We start from the raw sequence: 21,725 nt of genomic DNA on the forward strand, positions 1-21,725 counted from the left end.
TTCATTCAGCATTTTCAGATCATTCAGATATTAACTTCCCTGTATGTTTGTTTTAATTTTTTTTATCTCTGCTGGGAAATATATTTCTGCATCCGATGTCTTTAAGGAATAAATACTTTTGCATAGTAATTTATATTTGTGGGAAGTATAATTCAATAATAGTCTTAGATATGTTCAAATATTACTTACAAGTTCTTAAATATGTTTAGGTATGTTATATCATGCTCCTTCCATCAAATAGCAATAGCTTTGCTTAGTAAGCTATCGTTTCCATTATTGTGAACTAATCTGTCGGACATGCATGGATGTTCTTTCAAACATTTTTCACATGGTTTTATTTTCAGTGGCTTGGAAGTCTGTCTCCATTAGAGGCCGGCAAATCCCTTCATTGTTTCTTAAATGCTGTTACTTACCTCCAGTAAAAACCTCATTTGTTGCTCAAATAGTTTTCTACGAGTGAGTTTTTTATTAAAGTTTGAAAACACCTGTCATTTATTATGACTGGAAATGGGGAGCAAGCAAACTTTAATAAACTGCTCGGCATCTCTGACTCAGAGCAACTTATACGATTTTGTAAAAGATGTTTGCAAGGAAATGATTACTTTTTGTTTGTGTATGCTTGTCCCACTGTGAATATGAAAAGAAAAACCTAATATTAAACCGAGTCTCAAGGTGTCTGCCACAGCGCTTTTCTCTCTCTCTTTGAGATTACTCTGTGTGTAATTACTTTTTATTTCATTTGCTGTTTTGTTCCTAAGTCATTTGTAGTTTTGGTATCATATGATCATCCACAGTTGTGTAGATCTGCAACAGAATATTCTGGATCCCATCAAGCCTCTGGAAAATAAACATACTGCCCAGTATAATAAAGAAAATAATAAATAAAAGTCAGGATGCATTTGCAAGATTTGTAGTTTTCATTATGAAAATACTTGTAGTGCACCCTCTACCTGTCCACACTGAATAAAAAGGCTTTTGTGTTTGAAAAGTGCTGAATGGCCTGGAATATTACTCTGCAACTTTTCCTCTGTCCCTTTTAATCCCTCATCTTCTGGCTCACATTCAGCAGGAGATGATGTCAGAACTTCCTGTGTCGCATGAGTGCGTCACGATTCCCATCTTTGACGCAGCTCCTGTCAGAGCAGCTTTGGCAGCTCTCTCCGTACAAGGATGACGTTTCCGGCGTGGACGGAACAATTAGGGCCTGCTGCGATTCAGGAGCAGTTGCAGTCGCAGCCTCCAGATTTGGGCCATTACTCATCCTGACTGACTGATTTGGGCACTGAACTCTACCATGTCTAACTAAAGCCCTTTTCACAGCCTGTTTTAAGGCAGTATAATGTTGCACTTTTATTCCACCCCGCCGTTCTTTACAAACAGCAGAGGTAGAGCTGGAGTGATATCTGTGTTAAAGGGACAGCCGATATGTCCTGCCTTTATATCTGTACATGTTTAAAGTCACTCACAGGATCAGCATTACACTGGCTTGTTTGGTTCAGAATAAACCATAAATAAAAAATAAAAAAGATCAATGACATTACTGTTTCCCAAAAGTGGCTCGCTGCAGAAAAGGTCATAGATCTCGCCTCTTTCACAGATGGGACATGAACCAAAGTAAATGTCTAATAGATATATATCTTTCTTCTGAAAGTGGTTTCGGTCACATGTTTTTTTTCCCCCAGTAATTTTGGTTTTAATTGGTTATTTGATGATATAAAAAAAAGGGTGAAACATCATGATTGACAGCTCATCAACTATCATGGCTCCATCTCTCGATCTCTGCTGCGCAGACTTCGACTCCAACTGAACAAGATGGCAGCGATTGTATCTGGGATATTTTGGCTTAATGTGTGAATGGTGGCAGGAAGAGGAGACGCGTCATCCATCTTATGTTGTAAACGAGCAAAGGCAAACAACAATTTTGATTTTTGTATAAAATCTGCATAAAATGTCTTCATTTGTTGTATTGTATGTATTTTTCTGGTCGTCTTTACTTATAAATCGATTCTCACAAGTTTATCCATATGCCCTGATATCTCCCTCTGTAACTAAATGTGTGTGAAAGACCAACAGTAGGGGTTGGCATGTCTGTCTATCTGTTTTTGGACAGTCCAGCATGTTACACTGGTGGGTCTGTCTGAGGGCTTGTCTGCTTGGCAGCTCTGCTGTATTAGCAGGTGGAGCTGGCTGTCTTTCTGTCTGCTTGGCAGGTTCATCATACTGGCTTTGCTAGTTTTGTCTGTCAGGGTAAACTGATATCTTGCCTGCAAATTAGTTTTTTAGAATTAGTTTTGTGGAGGATGGCAGTCTGGCTCGCATTCACAGGATCTGGTTGTTTGAAGTGCGAGTTCTTTTGTGGACCTGACAAGATACCAAATGTTCTGTTAACATGCTAATTGATATATTAGAATAATAAACTGATGTTGGAGCCATCTGTTGGACTGTCAGGTTACTGTTGGACTTTTACTGCAAGTAAAAGTGCTCAAAGGGAACAATGGACTGACTCTTTTACCCTCGCCTTAATTTTCCTTTAAATGGAAAAAGGTAATTCAGAGAAATAAGGGAGTGAGAGCAGGGGATTTCAGATTGTAGCTCTGCAAATGGTTCCCATTTCATACATTTATATCACTCAAAGCAGACGAGAGTGGAGCATCAAATTCAATTTTTAGATTAACTTGGGGAGGAGTTTTTTTTTTTTTCTCTTGACACAAAACGGAAAAGTGCATCCTTTTATCCTAGAGGGGGACGTTTTAATTTCTAGTTGCACAGGCAGAGTTGCTTCCTCCTTACCCGTCCCTCTGTTATCTGCAACACAACAAGAGCAGTCATATTCCAAACAACTGTGAAAAGTGGCATGAAGGAAAGACTAACTTGAGCAATAAAAGATAATCTTCTCCCTAACCCCTCACGAGAAGCTTCCAGCCTGCCTCTTGCAGATATGCAGTTTATTTCCATGGAGAATTCAAGCGAGTGAAAATGCAGTTTCAAAGACGACTCCACTCCATCAAGGAAACTTCGAAGGGGAAAAACACTGACTGGCAATTTCCTCTGAGCTTCAAAACCTGTTGCAGTAGCAGCTTCATTTTAAAGTCTGGTAATCTTTTTCTTGGGTCTGACCCTGCAGGATGGAACTAATACCTGAGTACATCAATGTAAGACAGATTGACAGGAGCCCTATGTCCTTTTTTAGGACTCCTGCCGAGGAGGTAATGTTTTCTACTGCTTGTTAGTAAACAGGATTACGCAAGAACTCCTGGACGGATTTCCATGAAATTTAATAAAGGGGCCCAACGAACATCCCACTGAATTTTGGAGCATATATGAATAAGAGTGCGGATCCAGAACTTTTTTCTTCACCGACTTTGAAACATTTTCGACAGCTAGTTCAGGCTGTGGCGATTCCAGGGGTGCTATGAGGTCTGACACAAACCAACTACACAAACAACACCACGAGTTTAAATGCCGTGTTGTTATAAGAAGTTTCAAAATGTGATTGATTCATTATGAAACTGTGGGAAACAGGAATATGACGGGCCACCACAGTCTTGATGATCATGGGAAGTCACTGCTTTGACGTGGTGTGATAGGGCATTAGACTCATAGAGCATTTTCTAGTTACTTATACATGAATCGAGTGCTTGCTTCCTTCATATACATGTTGTTTTTACACTGGTTGTTGTCAGTTGGTTTATTGGATCAATATTCAAGATCCCCAGAGGAAACATTCTAATGGGTTTGCTGATCCTTGACACTTTCTATTCGCAAATATTTTTTGGATTGAAATAATGACTAATATGCTAAACAAAGATGGTGAACTGGGGAAAGTTATACCTGTTTAGCATTAGTATGTAAGTACTGTCATTGTGAGCATGATATTGTGCTTACATTAGCATTTCAGACACAGTGTAAGTCCAACCTCATGGCTGTAGACTGTTAGTTTTGTTAGACTTTACTTTGAAGCCTGTGCTATGACAGCTATCACCAATGAAAATGTAATGTACATTATAATGTTTCAAATTCTATTTGATTTTGTCTTCCAGTTAAGGTATGAGGTTTCATCCCAGCAAGCTGCAGGCCAATCGGTCCAAAGTGTGAACCGTTTCCGACTGCTGGAGGAAAGAAATCGAGCTCTGAAGCTTGAAGTCACCACGCTTCGCCAAGAAAAACTGCAATACAGGAAACTGGTAAGCTTCCTACTTCAACACAGACACTCACAGCTATTTCTGAGCCACTCTTCAAACACTCACCATCTGATACGACTGTTTTATTGCCTGCAAACACCAGATGAAAATGATGCGAGCACAATATACATATTTACTGATAACTCCCCTCTGTATTGGGAACTATTAAGATTTTCTTAGAATGTCGGTATCACTACACTCCCTGTTGCAGCTTATGTTCTTCAAGGAGTCAACTGTTAACTCACTCGGCCATATGTACGCGCTTGTTGTTGGTCTTGCAGACACGTGGTTGTGTGTAATGTGGTGTGAAATGGATAAGTAGGGGCGTGCCGTTTGGTCTGTATCTCTCGCATGGGCGTGTGTGTTTGCGTTGCCACATATATTTGTTTGGCCTGTATGTTCATGCGTGCGTCTGTGTGTGTGTATAGTGATTTTCTATGGAGGCCTCCCCCAGGTAGTCTCGGATGGCAAGGCGTGCGAGCCGTTGTCTTGGCAACACGCCCATTTGTGGACAGACTGGCAGACCGACGTAATATAGTGGCTGCTTCAGTTACAAGCCTCAATGACCAGAAACTATTTTCAGTTTCATAGAGGTAAAGCTACTATTTGCGTTTATAAACCTTATATTGACAGTGTCTCAATGTGTGATGTGGTGTATGCAAAAGTGGAATTAATGGCAGATATGATGGCAGAATGTAAGATATAAGGTTTAGTGATATGCTGGTATGATGCACACACCAAATGTTTTCACCCCTGTCAGTTTGTTGGTTGGTTTGTATGTTTAATTACACACAGACAACTGAGCATGTTTCCATGAAACTTGGTGTAAGGATGTGGCTGGATCAGGGAAGAATCCATAAACTGTTTGTTCAGATCCGGGAGTTTCACTTTCTTTAACATTGCAAAAAGAGGGCGTTTTCAACATTTCTATAGGTGAACCATTCGGTGTAACTTGGTTGAAATTCCTTGGTTTCTGACTTCTGTGTATTCTACACTGTGAGATCAAGTATATCACAATTTGAAATAAGGGTACAAAACATGTTACATCAACACACTGACTCATGATTTAATGCCGGATGTATCACGGCTGGCTGTTGCTCACTGTTATGTCACTGTGACTTAGTGATTAGTCAGTTAACACATGCTTATTCACAGTCACCTCAAATATTCACAGATATGCTGCTAAATTTAACATGGAAATGCGACATTGCACATCCATGCATCTGAAAGCTGAACAGTACCTTTCCTGATTCTCAAGATTTGTTTCTATGAATTGAATCGTGATGAGTCATACATTAGTTGATCATTACTAATGCATGTTTTGTGCCCTATTTATAGTGTTAACTGTTATCTAACCATAGGGTTGGTATATGATCACAGCATCCTATAAATATTTAAATGCTATATGTTGGAGCATGACGTGGCCAGAAATGGTGGTCGTGAATTATTCTGATTAAGTTTTTTCACCTCACACCTGTTTTATATTAAGAAAAAGAGTGCTCTAGACCAGGCTTTAAAATCTACCACCTCAAACTCTTGCATTTAATCCTTTTCAAGTCACTGAGGATGATATTCATGGGGCATTTCAGCCTCTTTCTCTTGTCATGTTCTTCCATTTCATTTACTTTGCTACAAAAACGGCAAAAAAACGCACTGAGGAGGTGGACTACCTAGGAAATAGAAAGCGTTGCCTGGAAACAATCTCTGATGGACAGTCGAAGAAAGGTACCGTAGGTAAAGAATGACCTTCTGTGTGCTGTGTGACTGCTGCTAAAAGGCTGCAGCTGTCTCCTTGGACACCGATCCCTATGGCAACAATTGTGTGCTGCTAGCAGCTGGCCCACTCAGATGAGAGTCCTCGTGATGATATGGGCTGTCCCAGCGCAAAGAGGAACAACGTCTAATCAATAATCCCTAATAGCCATGTTGTCTCAGCTGACCCAGTAATCTCTGTTTTAACTCCCCCCCCCCCCCCCGATCAAAGGAGCCCAGACCAGCCAGGGTTTATAATAGTCCAGTGTAGTGTGACACAATTCAGCTGGAATAATGTCGCCACCACCCACAGGCTAGTCTGAGCATTCACATTGTTTTGACTCGTGTGGTTGTTTTAACAACTGATATTAGACGGGGTGTGTTTAGGCTGAGCTTTCTATTCTTTCCTTAATTGAGTTTATCTCAGTGTTCTTTCAGATGGCACTACAATTCCCCAGTGCTTTTCTTAAGGTAAAACTACATAGAGCTCACTTAAAGGATTAAAACAGTTAAAAGTCTAAAATGGAAACAACATATTAAGGGTTTTTACTTTATTGGGGTGGCAATTATCTTATATAACGTGAAATGAATGTGAGATGCTTTGCTGGCTTAACAAGCATCACATAGCTGGTATGCTGTCCCATTCAGGTGTTATTCCCAATGGACTGAATTTTATTGCCTCTGGGGTTATATTTTTTTTATCTGCGTTTGTTAGTTAGCATGATTATGCAAAGGCTATATGATGGATTACCATGGTGGAAGGATGTGTTGTGGGTTACTTCCTTCCTCCAATCACACACTGATTTCCCAGGGACTAAGGTATTAATGACACTGATATGAGTGTGTAACTTTAGACATTCTACTTAATCAGGTTTGAGAAAACACCAAAATCGGATCTGGCGTCAAAGACTGTTGTACACATTTTACTGTTGTTTGCCTATTTCACCTTTTTCCACAAAGAGAAACCTAAAAACCACGAGGACGAACCCATAGTCTGTGTGATCTTTTAGATAACGGTACACAGCCAGCATTAAGAACATGCTGGTAGATTAGTGTGCCTTGAGGTAGTGCTCACTCATAGTGGTCCATCAAGTCTTCCATTTCTTAACCTCTTTCATGCTTTTTGTTTTTTTCTTATACTCCATAGCTTTTACTTCTCTCACTCCTCCTCTGTTCCATCACTCATAAATTTAAGTCTCCCCCTCTATCCACCATGCGTGTGCTTGTCTTCCCCTCTGTCTCCATCAGTCTCCTCTCCCTCCCCTTGTACTTCCTGTCCTAACCTCCTTACTTTCCCACATCCAGGCAGATATGTGGACTCCGGCCTGTGCAGCTTCATGTCTGCAGTAATTGACGTAGATTTGATGTACATTAGGGAGGGTCATGCCAACCCATAATTCAATTTCAGACATTTTTAGAGAGAGTTCAGTCCAGATGAATTTTGAAATGAGTTAGCCCTTCTTCCCTAGGAGTAAGTGCATCATGTATAAATGATAACACCAGTGTCATTCAAGTTTTCCATATGACTATGCTATAGTCTGATCACAGACCGTGACAACGCTGTGCTTCATGCAAAGTTGGTTCACTTCTACAGTTATTGTACACTTAACCCTTCTATTCTAACTAAATCAAACAAATTTATTTATTTTGATTTAAAGTGGCGATTACAGCTTTTCATGCTGCATTTGAGTGGCACATTTCATCATCCACATAACCACAATTATCACTGTGCCTCACAATGCTGCCTCCTAGGGAACCACATGCTTTCAGTCTTTTTTGAATAAATATTGGCAGAATTGGGTTAATATGAGTGATACAGAGATGGTGATTGCATAAATAATAAACACTCCCATTTCAGAACAGAAAATATATGAAAATCCTTTGGAATTACCTGGTTTTGTACATTAATTGTCCTTAATATGTGATCTGATTTTCATTCAAGTCCAAACAGACTTATAGAAAATTGCACAGATAAACAAATTCTAATTAAAATGTGCTAAAAATATTCCACTGTCAAAATGTAGGGCCCTTGTGGATTACTTGAAAATCCCCTTAACCAGCTTAAATAATTGTTGGGGCTATCTGTGGTATACCCACTTACACACTCACAAATACACATGCAGGGGCATGCATGACACCCACACATAAGCTGATGTCAATATGATATAATTACTCATTGTGACAAGCCAGTGTAGGCAGTGTTATAGCAAGTGTGTGCTATGTTGTAGTTAAAGGCTAAAAGCTGTGAAACTGTTAGGATTAGAGCTGGAACAGAAAGGAAATTAATAATTGGTCGCATGGGGATAACCTTGATCCTGGTTTTATGCATGTAGAATTTAACCCAGAAACGTTTTTAGACTGTGTCTGTAAACTTTGCAAAAAATCTATATACAGTATATCAGCAGGGTTCTGTATAAGCCTACAAATATGGGTGAAATTACAGAAGTGAAGCTGGTACCTCTAAAGTGGGTGTAGTGTGTGGTATTCAATCCACTGTACAGACTCATTCAAATTTTCTTTTGACAAATGAAATGCATAGCAAGGAAAAGGGGGAGGGTTTATGTGACAGCAGGCAGCATCATGCAGGCTCCTGTCATTTCACTCAATTTGGCAGACATGCTGGAAGGTCCAGACCGTGGTTGCACAGGGCGGCCTTCCAATAAACCATCCTTATTTGTAACCCACGCTCCAAGATGTCGGTTTCTTATTGGCTGTGATACCTTTTCGCCTAACAGTAGCCCACTGATGTGGCTGATGGTTGTAAGAGTGGAGCTGGCTGATTAATTCAACAGAGTGGATTTCCGCAGCTCACTGAACACGCGTACAGCGCAAGAGAGAAAGGAGGAAATTGAGCAGAGGAAGAGAGAGAGAGAGTGAGAGAGAGAGAGAGAGAGAGAGAGAGGAAGAGAAAAGGAGAAAATGATGCAGGAAGGGTGTTAAGGAGGAGGGTCTTTGGGGGTGGGGAGAGAGTGAGAGGAATGGGAGAGTAGGAAAGGGAGAGTGTGTGGAGAGGGGGCGGAGGAAAGAGAGAGAGAGAGAGAGAGAGACAGACGCAGGCCCCGGAGCTGCTACTGATGCTGCTGCAGCCGTTTGACAATTCCCCACCCAGAGAGAGCAAGGGAGAAGGGAGGAGATCAGAGCAAGGAGGAAGAAGGAGTAAGCAGCACCTCCGTCAAGATGCTCCTGTGTTAGCCAGCACACACGGTAAATACCAATCCTTTATCACCACTCTGCATCTTCTTTACTGCTGCTGTTTGTCTCTGCATCAGTGGCTCGGGTGTGTTAGTGTTTGATTTAGCTCTGTTGAGTCCTATATATAGTGCAGAGGGTTAGCATAGCCAAGCAGCTGGGGAAAACCTGCCAGTGCAGCAGCTGCAGGAAGAGACGAACGTCCACAGAGAGGTGGACACGAGAGGAGGATTTGTACATTTTGTCTCTTCCCGGGACTTAATAAGGTTGTAAAAAAAAAAAAAAAAGCAACATCCAGCTTCTGTGTTTCTTGACTGAAGCAGGGCCACCTGTTTGGAGATGTGTGGGTGTGTGCGGTGTGTGTGTTGAGGGGTGGGGTTACAGTGAAAGGGGTTAATGTTGTGTTTGGCTCGAAAAGGTTAGTATGTGCATGTGAGTATGTGTGCGTGGATTTCAAGAGTGTACCATAGTGTTGCCTTTTCACTACTGTCAAATTATGGATCTAATAGCCCCATGATGTGTGAATATTCAATCATTCTTTTCTAAAATTACAGATGCAGACACATGTTCACATGATCGTTTAGCGACACAACGAGCGAGACAGACGCGTGGCGCTATTGTCAAACAAATTGGTTGTGTGTGCATGTGTGTGCATGTGTGAGTCGTTTGACGTTATTGGCTTGGTAACCAAAGCTTTTCCTGGTTCCTCCCTTCTGAGGGGTTGCCAGGTGTTGGTGATGAATATGAACCCACTCATGTTGTTGCAGTTTAAGTAAAGCAGGACGCAAATGCAGACTCACATAAAGGCAGGTAGGTACAGGGAAGCTAATTACTGCAATAAGCAGAAACGGGCAAGTTAAACTCTGGTAATTCAAACTAAGGGAACCAAAAAACCAAAGGCAATTACTCAGTTGCCCGGGGCGCTCAGGGAGGACAGTCCAGAGGCCGGACTCATAGGTTGTGCCGTCAGGGGGATCTTGATTTAGAAAGAACTGCTGCAGATGAGAGATCAGCAGCAGGTGCTCACTAGGCCCCCCACTGAGGATCAGGAGCAGGTGTTGACTGGGCTAGTGACTGGAGACCAGGAACACACTTAATGTTAGCAGGGACCCAATGCAGGAGCAGACAGACCGCAGACGCAGTAGCAGACAGGATGTCAGCCAGGGAAGATAATTTGGGGTCCAGTGGGGCGTAGATCAAGGCCCCAGCCAGCTGAGGCTCTGTTTACTTGACAACTGAGTATTGGTGGAGCTGGACAGCTTGGGGTGTTGTGACATCTCTGTGACCCATCCTTCCTCCGTTTTTCGAAATTATCCTTTGGTGGTAGTAAGTAAGAAAAGGTCAGACGGATGGGAAATAAATTATTTGCTTTCATACTGGGGCACTGACTGGAAATCAGGGGTGTCTACAAACATCTGGATCCAGTCTCGCAATGAATTATTTTAATCAAGGCTGCCTGGTCAGAAGAGCCTGTTCATTGTCCCAACATAAAACACTTAACCACTCACGCTAATATAAGTGTAAATGTGCTGGGCTCATATCTTGGATCAGTTTATACTGTTGAGGATTACAGAAGCCAAATGCACACTCACACAAATACAACAACCGTTCTTTTGAAATTGACTAAGTTCAGTGTTGGTTGAAGTTTATTTGGAAAGTTGTAGATTCAACTTTATGTTCCAATAGTTTGATTCTGTTGAATTGCATGAATCGGATGTTGTTATTTTAATTGTTGACGTTCCTGTAAATGTAAAACTTATTGCTTCCTGTGTGCATAAGCCAGGTGTGTATAACTCATTGGGGTCAATTCAAGTTTCAATGTCAATTCAATGTTTGTGAAAAGTTTGTAAGTATTTGACCAGGATGTAGTTTGAGCAAGTAAAACTTCTGCCTATAGGTTAAATAACTAAAGCAACTGGGCACGATTATGCAAAAAGGTTTGGTCACAGCATGAAAAGCTTTGCAGCACAAGAACTGACAGTAGAACATTTCCTGTTTCATTGTAATCCTTTTATGGCAAGAAAACTTAGCCCTATCACATTCTGCACATGGAGCATGTGTGACATTTGCAGAGAGCCAGCACTTTGATGACATGAATGGAAGTATCAGGTTCGTAGCTGAAACGAGGGACAAATCAAAGCTCTTGCTTTTCTGTCAGTCACTCAGTAATGGCTTTAATTTCTGTGTGTAATATTTGTGAGTTAAAATACATGCTTCAAACAAGTGTGTGTGCATGTGTTTGTTTGCCCATACAGGGTTCATATGCTTGCACTATATGCTTATGTTTGAATGTATGGCTATGTGGGTGGGTGAGAGACATTGGAAAAATATGGCAGAGGAGAGAGGAAGAATTGTTGCTTCGTCCCATTTTGCAGCGTTTTGCTTTGTATGACTGATATCACTTTCTCTCTCTCTACCTACAATATTTCATCTTTCCCTCTCTGCGAAGACCCCACCAGGTTGTAAAATCTAAAGAATCCTTTACTTCTAATCTTACCCCTCTTTCACCACCTCCCTGTTTCTCCTTCTTCGACTACTTCTTCATCTTCATGCAGCAGACTGGTTGGCCGTGCCATCTGATGTTCAGTTGGATGCCAGAGGGCTAGAAGGGAGGGAGAGAGAGAGGGAGTGAGGAGGATAGGAGGAAATGAAACTTGTGTTTTCAGTCTAATGGCTGATTTCCTCGCTCCTCTCTTGAGATTATCGGGGAGTGTGGCAGCCAAAAGACGGCCTCCTTGACTAATCAAAAAAGTTCCTGAGGACATACAAGCACCGCAATAATCCCTATAGTGACAGCCACACAGGGGTGTGGCAGCACATATCAATAAACACACAGGTACTAACATATGCAGACAGCCTTTGTGTACTTTGCATCCACACAGACGCACATTTCCACAATTTTGCCAGCTTTACATGCCTTCATACACACTCCCCCTCATTTTCAGTGTATTATTAACCAAGTGTATTCATGCATACCTACACTTACTGTACCCTGCAGCTCCATTTTCAACCCACATCCAATATAGTCCAGTTCTGTGCTTTGAATCATGTGTGTGGGTATTTTTATGTAGTATTTTATGTGCGCTCTCACTGCTTTTCCTCAGTATATTAACTACTCATTCATGCTGTAGGTTTAAATGGGGATTAAATTAGATCGCTTGTGTTTGCGGCACTTGAACGCAGGCTCGCATTCATACAACTCAACGGGCATCAGATTTGTTGGATGTGATAGTTCACTGCTACTTTTTTTTTATCATCCTGACAGTCCACACCTGAAAGAACAGTTTCTATAGCAACCCCATCATCCCCTCCCCTCACCCCTACCCCTGTTTTGTGCGTCTGTGTGAACACATGCCTGAATATGAGTGAGCGCTGTATTGATTGCCAGCATACACGCCATAAGTGTTGATGTCATCTTAGCCAGCGGGGGTATTAGAGAGGGAAACAATAAAGGAACATTTCCTTCTTCACATTTCCTGGCAGCTTTTCAAGATACACAGAAGTTATATTAAAGGAAAGAGCACTGCAGAGGGGAAAGGCAGAAAGGGAGAGGGTGGGGCCGAGAAGGGAAGAGAGGGAACGTCGGTGGTAAACAGATGTGTGATTGAGGTCTAAATACAGGTTTAGTAAAGAATATCATGAGCACCACGTAACCTTGTCATGCATGTGGTAGACTTTTCCAGTTATTTTCCATCTCTTTAAATAAAGGCAGATATTCACTTTAGCTGCTGATTCAGTATCTTAACGTTCAGCTCCTGTTGATATTCCTCACATTTATAACACAAACATATTTTTAGATCAGTTTCCAGACTGTCGGGTTTTATGATACAGATTTCTTGTTCTTCTGCCACCTACATCATTTTCTTATCTCTAAAGAAAGGACAAGTGTTGAGAGTCCTCTGGATGATATCATTAAAGGAGCGTGAGCCATGCCATACAGTGTTGTTTATAGTTTTGGCACACAGACAGGAATATGAAGCAGACCAAAATCTCCCCTTCATTTTATGGTTTTAATTCACAACGTAATTATGTAGTGTCAGGCAAGGTGAGCCCTCGAGCAAAGAAACATGCTGAGAAAAGCCTGTTAAAGCTACGTCACTAATTGTCTCCAACTGTCCCCAGGAATTATTTTGCTTGTCTTCTCACTCCCTTCTCTTCTCCTTCCTTTTAAGTTTCTTTCTCTCTCAATCACAATTTTCTCTCTCACTGTTCTGCCTTCTCTTACTAAACTTTTGCCTGTGTCCTCTTCTTCTCTTTCTCTGATCCCTTTCCTCTCTCTTCTCTCCATCCCTAATGTTTTCTGTGTGGAAGGGCTCGAATGATTAAACATAGGACAGAGGTCTTCGGTGGACTGAGCACCAGGGGAAGCTGGATGGAAGGAAGAACAGAGGAAGGATGTATAGAGGAGTGCACAATGTCAGGCCAGCCTGTTCGGATACCGATGACATGACAGCACCTGTGCTCCTGTAACTGTCACCTATTGCTCTGTGCCGCTGAGTCCGGATCGCTTGAGACCTAAAACTCGGTCATATAAGCATCTGCCATTACAGAAGCCATTATAGAATTGTCCGTGTTTGCAACCTTTAGCAGAAATTCAAGCACAGACGTTGGATACAAATCGACAGGATGTTGTTCAGACATTTTTAATCTCTCACAGACTTCTGTCTCGTAACGCTCAAAGTGCTGCTTTGTATTCTCTGTTCAAAGGCTGCAGATGTAGTCATGGTAGCAGGACGAGTTTTTTTTTGTTGAACTGATGTTTCTCTGCTCACAAGAGGAACCATTTATGAATTTGGTGCTAATTTAGAGGTCATGGTAAGCAAGTACATAGTAGTAAGTAAGCAAAAAAGCATTCCCTCATTTGAGGCCGAGCTCTGTTCCTATGGGCACAACAGAACTGTACAATGAGTAAAACAAAAAGGGAAAATATAATGAATACAAGACTCTGCTGCTAGTGGCTGCCAACAGAAAGAAGGTAACACAAATGTAATGTAAATGTATTTGGAAGCATCTGCTGATGAGTATAAGAATCTAAATTCAAGTGTTTACCAGTGTAGAAATACCTAGTTTGTCCTTGCATGTCCCTTCTCTGTGATATGACACGCTGCTGGTGCTATTTAATATAAAACTGTGTATTTATGGGTGGATCTAGATTGTAAAACCCTGTAGGAACCAGTAGTGAGGAAACCTCTGCTAAGGCTCTGCCAGTGTATTTCTAGCATACTGTACATTTAAACAACTGTGCAATGGGGTCAGATGTAAATTATTTAGCACTTGTGCAGCATTTTTTGCCGCAGATTGGGGTCATTTGAGTGTGTGTCTGTGCACATAATGATGTGTGTGTGTGCTGAGGTGCATGTGAGAGTTTTATGGATTTCCTTGTGCTTGAGCATCTATATAGAGGCTTGTGTGCATGTGGGTGCACTTCCGAGCATGGAGGTCCACCCAAGCATTATGTGAGCATGAAGGTCCATCCAAGCACATGTAATCCCTAACCAGCTCTTGGGCTCCTCATTAGCATCACACTGATCTTCCTCAGAACTTATTTTCCAGCCCTCTGATATTCTCTGTGTGGCCTCAGGGAATAATAGGTCCTGTTCACATCAAATGCGTTATGTCATCGATGTGACTGGAAGCTTTGCTGCCCACGACATCGCAGCCGTGTTTCACTCTCACTGCCTGCACCCACACTACATACATACAGCACACACACTAACACAATTCAGTACACACACACTCCCATGCTCTAATATTCCCCATGGGGCATGTGTAGTCTCATGTTTATCCCCTGGAGGGACCTCCATATACAGTGCAGCTGGAGCACCTCCACATTTCACATATACTACACAGTCAAAGTTGATATGCACACATGGGCTCTCTCTTTGTCACTGACCTTGTTCAGACTGGATCTAGCTTCATGTGGAACAGACTGAAGCTCACATGTAGGAAATAATAAGTGCGATGTTTGTCTATTCCATACACGAGATGGTGATCTTGCAAGAAACGGAGCAAAATCTTCACATGTCATTCCTGGGATAATATCATGAGACAATCCAAGATTTACAGACGAAGAGCTGCATCAAGATTCTAACAAACCTTAAATCCAACAATGTGACAACTGCTAACTTCAACCTATACACACCAGCCACGAAGAAACATTAATAGCACAGAATACATTACACAACTCTCTTTGTACAATTGTTTTCTCACTACGTTGCCTTTTTTTGGGAGACTCAAACTATCTCCTCTTCACTTTCTGATTGATAAAGTGTGCTGTGGCCAAAGCTTGTTTATCGTTCATTGCACCATCTGACGAGCCTCAGAACTGACATCACACAGTCTCACACCGACAGTGATCAAGATCCTCTTGCACAGTATGACATGCAGCTAAGACTGCGGTTACTGCACAGACCTCAAGGCTCAATCTGTCCATTAGTTTTTGTGAATAATCAAAGACATAATATTGCACAGTTCTTCATCAAAATTTCTAAAAATGACCAGACCTTTGTTATTCATTTTGTTGATTTGTGTATCTACATTATCCCAAAAGTTTCCAACAATGTTAAAACCAGAGAAATCCCCTTTATTCAGGATAACTTCCATGGCATGTGATGTATTATACAAAGGAAAAACACACTGTTAACCAGTTGGCTGCTTTTTTCCTTCCACTCTTTGTATTGCTCACTCGTTATGGATCACGATTATTTATTGTTGTTTGCTGCAGAACATGAATTAAGCTTTAATACATTACCCCATCCATTAACATGATTTGTGCCTGAGTCACAGCAGTATGTAGTGGGGATACTTCCTACTTTATACTTCCAGAGACCAACATGACATTTTGTCATCATAACAAAACTCAAAGAAGTAAAGTGTACCACTGTAATACTCACTAATAGTCACTGTAACTATTGCCCCTGAGCAGCAGTGTGGAGTCAAATGCACACACTGTATAAAGTGTATGAACTGTATGTGGACTACTTATAAGCAAGCACAAACATTATAGAAACTGTGCAGAGCTCGGGATGAGTAACAGGGGAAGTGACAGAGGAGGTCGAAGAGTGAGGTGAATGAGAATGTGTGTTACGTGGAGAAGTTAATCTCTCCTGACTGTAGCGCCGGCCTCTCCCTGCCGCTCCCCCGTCTTCTCCCTCCATAAAAGTCTGGACTGGAGTGTCTCCTGAACTGAGGAGCAGACACGCACACACGCAGACACTACGACAACCGGGGGGTTTAAACAAAACATTAGCTGCTTGATTTTAAATGGAAAGAAGAGGTGAGCTTAAATCTACACTACGTATCCCGTAAGGCTTTTTATATATGCATGTATCTGAGATAAAATCTTGAGTATTTGCTTTTCAGCACAAAAGACTCCTCTGTACACTGATCCCTTCCCCTAAGATTTTTGGATGTGCATTAAATTTCCTCTGCCACATTGACCTGACACTGAGTCTTTTGTGCTCCAGACGTTGTTAATATTAAATGTTTGCGTAGGCAGGGTTTCCGTTGAAGCTCCGATTGATCCATAATATTAAACCTGCAGAAATGAGTCATGTATTTTATATTCAGACTTTTAATTTTTTTTCAAAGCTTTGTTTACATATCCACTATCAACAAGGGGATCCCTCAAATTATAAGAGTGTTATACACTGTGAGAATTTCTGGTTTTAATCTGAGTGTGTGTGTTTGTCATGTGAGGTAATTTTTTGCCACATGAATAATTTGTAAGGGATTTTAAATCTTTAGGATTCAGGCGAGAGGTCTGCAACACGATATGCAAGAGCTTACAGCGAATGTATGCCTGGAGATGCCAGTTATGCAAGGCATCAATATTACACACACACACGCACACACACACACACTGAACTCACGCTTCACTATATCTGCATTAGGCACTGCCATCTGCGCCCACATTTTACACTTATTGATGGCCTTGTAGGTCTTATGGCTGTGACGTGTGTGTCATTCTATATATATATATAATCACAAGTGTGCACACGCTACCATCAAAAATACATTGGTGACTAATGTATGTTTTATGAATGAGGTACCTGTTGAGACACATGGGAGGCACAGGCAACAGGAATGTCAGCAGATAATGCGTTGCAACACTTAAAGAGGAATATTTAAACGCGAGCTGATGAATAATCTATCGATGACATTATGGTAACATTTACCACGAACTGCTCTTCACAAAGAGCACAAAGAAAGGACGAGAACGGTTGCTGGTCAAATCTGAAGGTTAGATTTTCTAAATGCTCCACATGAACAATACGCGACGTAAAGGTCAAAGAGAGTTGGTGTGCTGTGTGGCTTTTAAAAAACATCTGTTCAGGTGTCATGCCAATGTTGTAAACCAGAGCTAATGCACAGTATTAACAGCATTACAAACAAGTGATCTCAAAATGCTCTTGAGAATCACGACCGTCTGCCAAGAAAGCTGATGTTTGGCCGATCATGTGGGATTGAAGTCGCACGTTCTGCTGTGAACAGGCAAACACCTACCCAGCCCTTCAGAGGACAAACTGTGTGTCTCTGTGTTGTACATCATCTTTTATGCTGCAGTGAAGACCTTGCTAATGCTACACAATAAATCTTCCTAATGCACCCCCACATTGTCACAACCAATCCCTTAAGTAGCAGTGTACAGTCGCCTTTAAGTTTCATAACAACCTTGCAAATGTGAACTCACTGCAGTATATTGTTAATTGGTTTGTAATTGAACAAAAATATTTAAACTGGTGATTTGTTTTCATCCATTTGCAATATTTTATACTTAACCAGGTCCAAACAGTTGATACCGCCCCCTCTGTTCAGTCATTGGCTCTTTTTTACGTCGATATAGTCTTGAAATGTGCTTTCTGTCGGCAATTCATCACTGTGAGAATATACTTTAGTGATATGTGATACTTCAGCCCTGTGGCACTACAGCTGCAATCCACTGTCAGCTAATATTATTTTGGGAGAAGCAACACTCCCTTCCCGTGTGTTTACATTGTTTTCTCCGGGTATACAGGAAAAAGACATGCAGGCTGGAGATTAGGTCAATTGGAGACTCTAAATCGACCATGTATTTGTGAGTGAATGGTTGTTTGTCTCTGTATGTTGACCCTGTGATTTGCAGGCGACCTGTCCAGCGTGTACCACAGTTGGCTCAAGCTCTCCCGACGACCATCAAAGTATAAGCGGCATAGATAATGGATGGATTTCTACTCCCCGCCGTTATTGAATGTCCATAAATATACTTATATGTTAAAAAACAGACACGAGTGCTGTTTGTTAAGTGTAATCATAGACTGTGAAGACTGAGTCCAGTTTTCACAGCGTCAATCCTGATCTGCTCAGTGGAGGAGCTGTCCATGGTCCTGACTCCTGCAGACGTTAGGTGGTGCTGAACAGACAGCTGATGTTCCAGCAGCTATTAGTGGTGGGACGTCAGTCACGACTCGGACTCATTTATCCGTTCCCTAACCACATGAGTGCAAAGCAATCTTTAACACACAGTCTTTAGGCACACTCGCGCGCACACAGACACCCATTAACTGTAGTCGCCCTATTAAACCGCTAAGCACAAAGTTTAGTGCAAAGTAGTGGAAGGAGTAATGTGTTTGTAATGTCACTTTTCAAGACGTCTTTTGTTTGAGGATAAGTTTAAACAGATAATCTGAGCTGCGCTTGAAATAACTTGGAGAATCGAGAGCTTAAGCGTCATCTGTGGGTGAGAATGTGGTTTTTGTAGAATGAAAACATGCGTCAGGTAAAATCTCTTCTCACAAACACTGGCAATGAACTCCAGTTTAACTTTCACTTCAGGTTGCTATGAAGACATCACATGTTGTCAGTGTCCTGCTTCCCACAGCCGCAGTAAGTGGAATGAAATGTTTCCACCGTGACATCTGATTAATGACGATCCTTCTGAGAGTTTAGGTCGAACAGTCACAGTCCTCCACCCACAACAGTCCCAGTCAGCAGAAGCCACTATAGAAATCTCTGAGCCCATGAGTTCATCCTTCATGTGTTCTCCATTATAACGGCCGCAGCCAGCTGCTTATTCGTAGTTATTTATCCATAGTTTAGCATCACCAGTATGATCCAAAACATTTATTTCTAAATTAAGCAAATCCAAGATCCTGTCTGTATAATTTTATGTTGGCTTACAAGCAGCAGCTTTCAAATGTTACAATTAATTCCCATTAACGGCTGATTTATTCTAAAGCAGCATATCCACAATTTGAAAGCATAAACATTTTCTTAAATAAATTTAAAGCCTTCATCGCTGTAAAATCCAGCATGTTCCAAGTTTACTGCCAAATACAGCTGTGAATGCAGAAGTAAATTTCTGTTTGATTAAACGAAGCTGTTTATACTCTGTGAAGAGTTAAGATTCTTTGCATTCATATTTAATCTAAATGGATCACGTCATCATCAGATGATCAGAAACCAATAAGGGAAATATCTATAGACTTCACTAAAGTGATTTCTTTGTCTGTTTGGATCAGAAACAAAGCACAGAACAACAGGATGCTGCAGATTTCTGCAGATGTGCTGATGCAGAGAAGCATAACAATAAGCAGAGGCACTGCCTAAATCTAATCATCTTACGTCATAAATGTGCTATTTATGCTGCAACTGGGGTCCGTCCAGTGACTGTATCAAGAGCGGTACTCACAGTTTGATGTTGCATCAAACTGAAAGCGTTGTGTGATGATGATTTCAACACGACCTGATTAGAGTGTGATCTTGGTCTGAAACAAATCATGGAATATTTGCTCCAAAAATATATATATGCTTTTTGTATATACAGTATAGTTTTCTCTCTCACAGAAGACGGAGGCTATTCAAACAGAAATTACAACACAACAAACCTAGAACAGCTCTCAGTACAGCGTATACCTCCACCAAGGTCCGCTCAACTACATTTAATTCACTAAAGATTTTTATTTGGATTTGCAACAAAATGTAATGGGTTCACTCTTTACTCAAAATGTCATGAGAATTGGTTGCGTAGCTTTTTCGTTATGCCGCTAACAAAAACATAACCTCCCTGGGAGAAGGAACAATTATTTCTGATGCAGACACTATAATAACCAGAGGAGCTGAACTGAAGTCTTTGTCGATGCACCGCACATTGTGGGTCTTCCTCAGTAAGATGCTGGCCACAGTGAGCAGAGCAGATTTAAGGCCAGCAGCTAAAGTAGAGGGTTTGTGGAGAGAATGGAAATCATGGTGGTTAATGGGAGGGAATGTGTGTGGGAGACAGAGATGGATAGAGACAGAAGACAAGACGGAAAAGGAAGGAAGAAAGACATTGTTTGTTTTCTGCTTATTTGTGCATATTGAAGGTTTAAATTGGCACAAAAATGTGTGTGTGTCCCTTGGCTTTGCAGTGTAGCATTATGTTTACACGATGTTACGGAGTGTTAAGCAGAGCTGTGAATATGTGACTCACTGCAAGTGGGAGGACGTGGAAAACACAGACATCATTCCTGAGGCCCATTTAAAAAAATAAATAAATAAAAAGATCCTCGGAAAGGTCACTTTTTTGCCCCCTTCTTGTGATTCTTTGTTTTCTTTTGTTATCGTTCTCTTCAAACCTCAAACAAACTCTTAACCTTTTCCCTCACTCCCTGAAAATTTCATCACAACCCTCGCTTCTTTTCAGCCCCCCCCCCCTTACCCTGCTTCCTTTTGGTGGAAACTACACGGCCATGTCCTGGGGTGTCGGCGCAGAGAACGACTGCAGCTGACACCCCATGATGTGGCATGTCTTCATAATTAACTGTCAAAGCAAGAAGTACAAGCTCGTTTCTGGCTGCTACTCTAGTTAGGTGTGGCTCTGTGCTCTGACTGCTCTGTGGCGTGCAGGAATGTGATGTGGCGACAGCGTTACACAATAAGAGCAGCCAGTGAACTCACTCACCAGTCTTTGTGTCTTCCTGTCCTTGTCTGTTCTCTATCTGTGTCCTGTTTGATTGTGTCTTCCTCTGACAGTCCGAACTGTCTCTCTGCCCACACATAAAGAGATGGATGGACCTTGCTGGTCCTTCACTTTCAGTTTTTCTCTCCCCTCCTCCTCTTACGGGGTTTACTTCAGTTTAGGCTGATAAATTTTGATCATAAAGCTCTGAGTTGCTCCATATTTTCTTGTACTGAAACTGTCGTGCAGAGCTTGAAGAGATGATTGCATGAACGCCTGGTGTATTACTGTTAAATCCAACACAATTCTATATTTTCAGATTTTCGTCTTTAAAATATTCACATATTCAGAAGGTAATTGAATTAAATTCTTTTCTGGAGACTGTCAATCTACTCATTTCAACAGAAGCCCAGCCACCATCTTATCCTTCTGGACTTTTCACAGAAATAAAACCAATAATCGTATTTCTAATTGTTTAAAGACAAATAGAGAAAAGGCTCTTATAAATTACTTATCCCCCACATATTCTGGCCGGGATGCTGAAAATGACAATCAACATTCAGTGCACCAGCATAAAGTGGTATTATGAGCAAGGATATGACCACTCACAGTGAAACCACTCCTGAATGCTCGCAGCTGCGATAGGAGGAGAACATTGCCCTAGTTCGAGTCTGGCGTAATTATGT

At 41.4% G+C, this 21,725-nt stretch overlaps 1 protein-coding gene across 11 annotated transcripts in view; it reads left to right on the plus strand.

Moving 5' to 3' along the window:
• Nucleotides 1–21,725, plus strand: part of rimbp2a (RIMS binding protein 2a) — a 56,776-nt gene that overhangs the window by 6,626 nt on the left and 28,425 nt on the right. For 9 of the 11 annotated variants that reach the window (XM_020082507.2, XM_069513885.1, XM_069513886.1 and 6 more), the window contains exon 4: nucleotides 4,041–4,184. In XM_020082507.2, the coding sequence (XP_019938066.1) occupies nucleotides 4,041–4,184 (144 nt within the window). Of the gene's footprint in view, nucleotides 1–4,040; nucleotides 4,185–8,956; nucleotides 9,138–21,725 lie in introns of those variants that run through there. The other 2 variants (XM_069513889.1, XM_069513890.1) reach the window with 1 other exon arrangement.

The sequence above is a fragment of the Paralichthys olivaceus genome, chromosome 18 (genome assembly GCF_024713975.1).
Source record: "Paralichthys olivaceus isolate ysfri-2021 chromosome 18, ASM2471397v2, whole genome shotgun sequence".
NCBI classification, from domain to species: Eukaryota; Metazoa; Chordata; class Actinopteri; order Pleuronectiformes; family Paralichthyidae; genus Paralichthys; species Paralichthys olivaceus.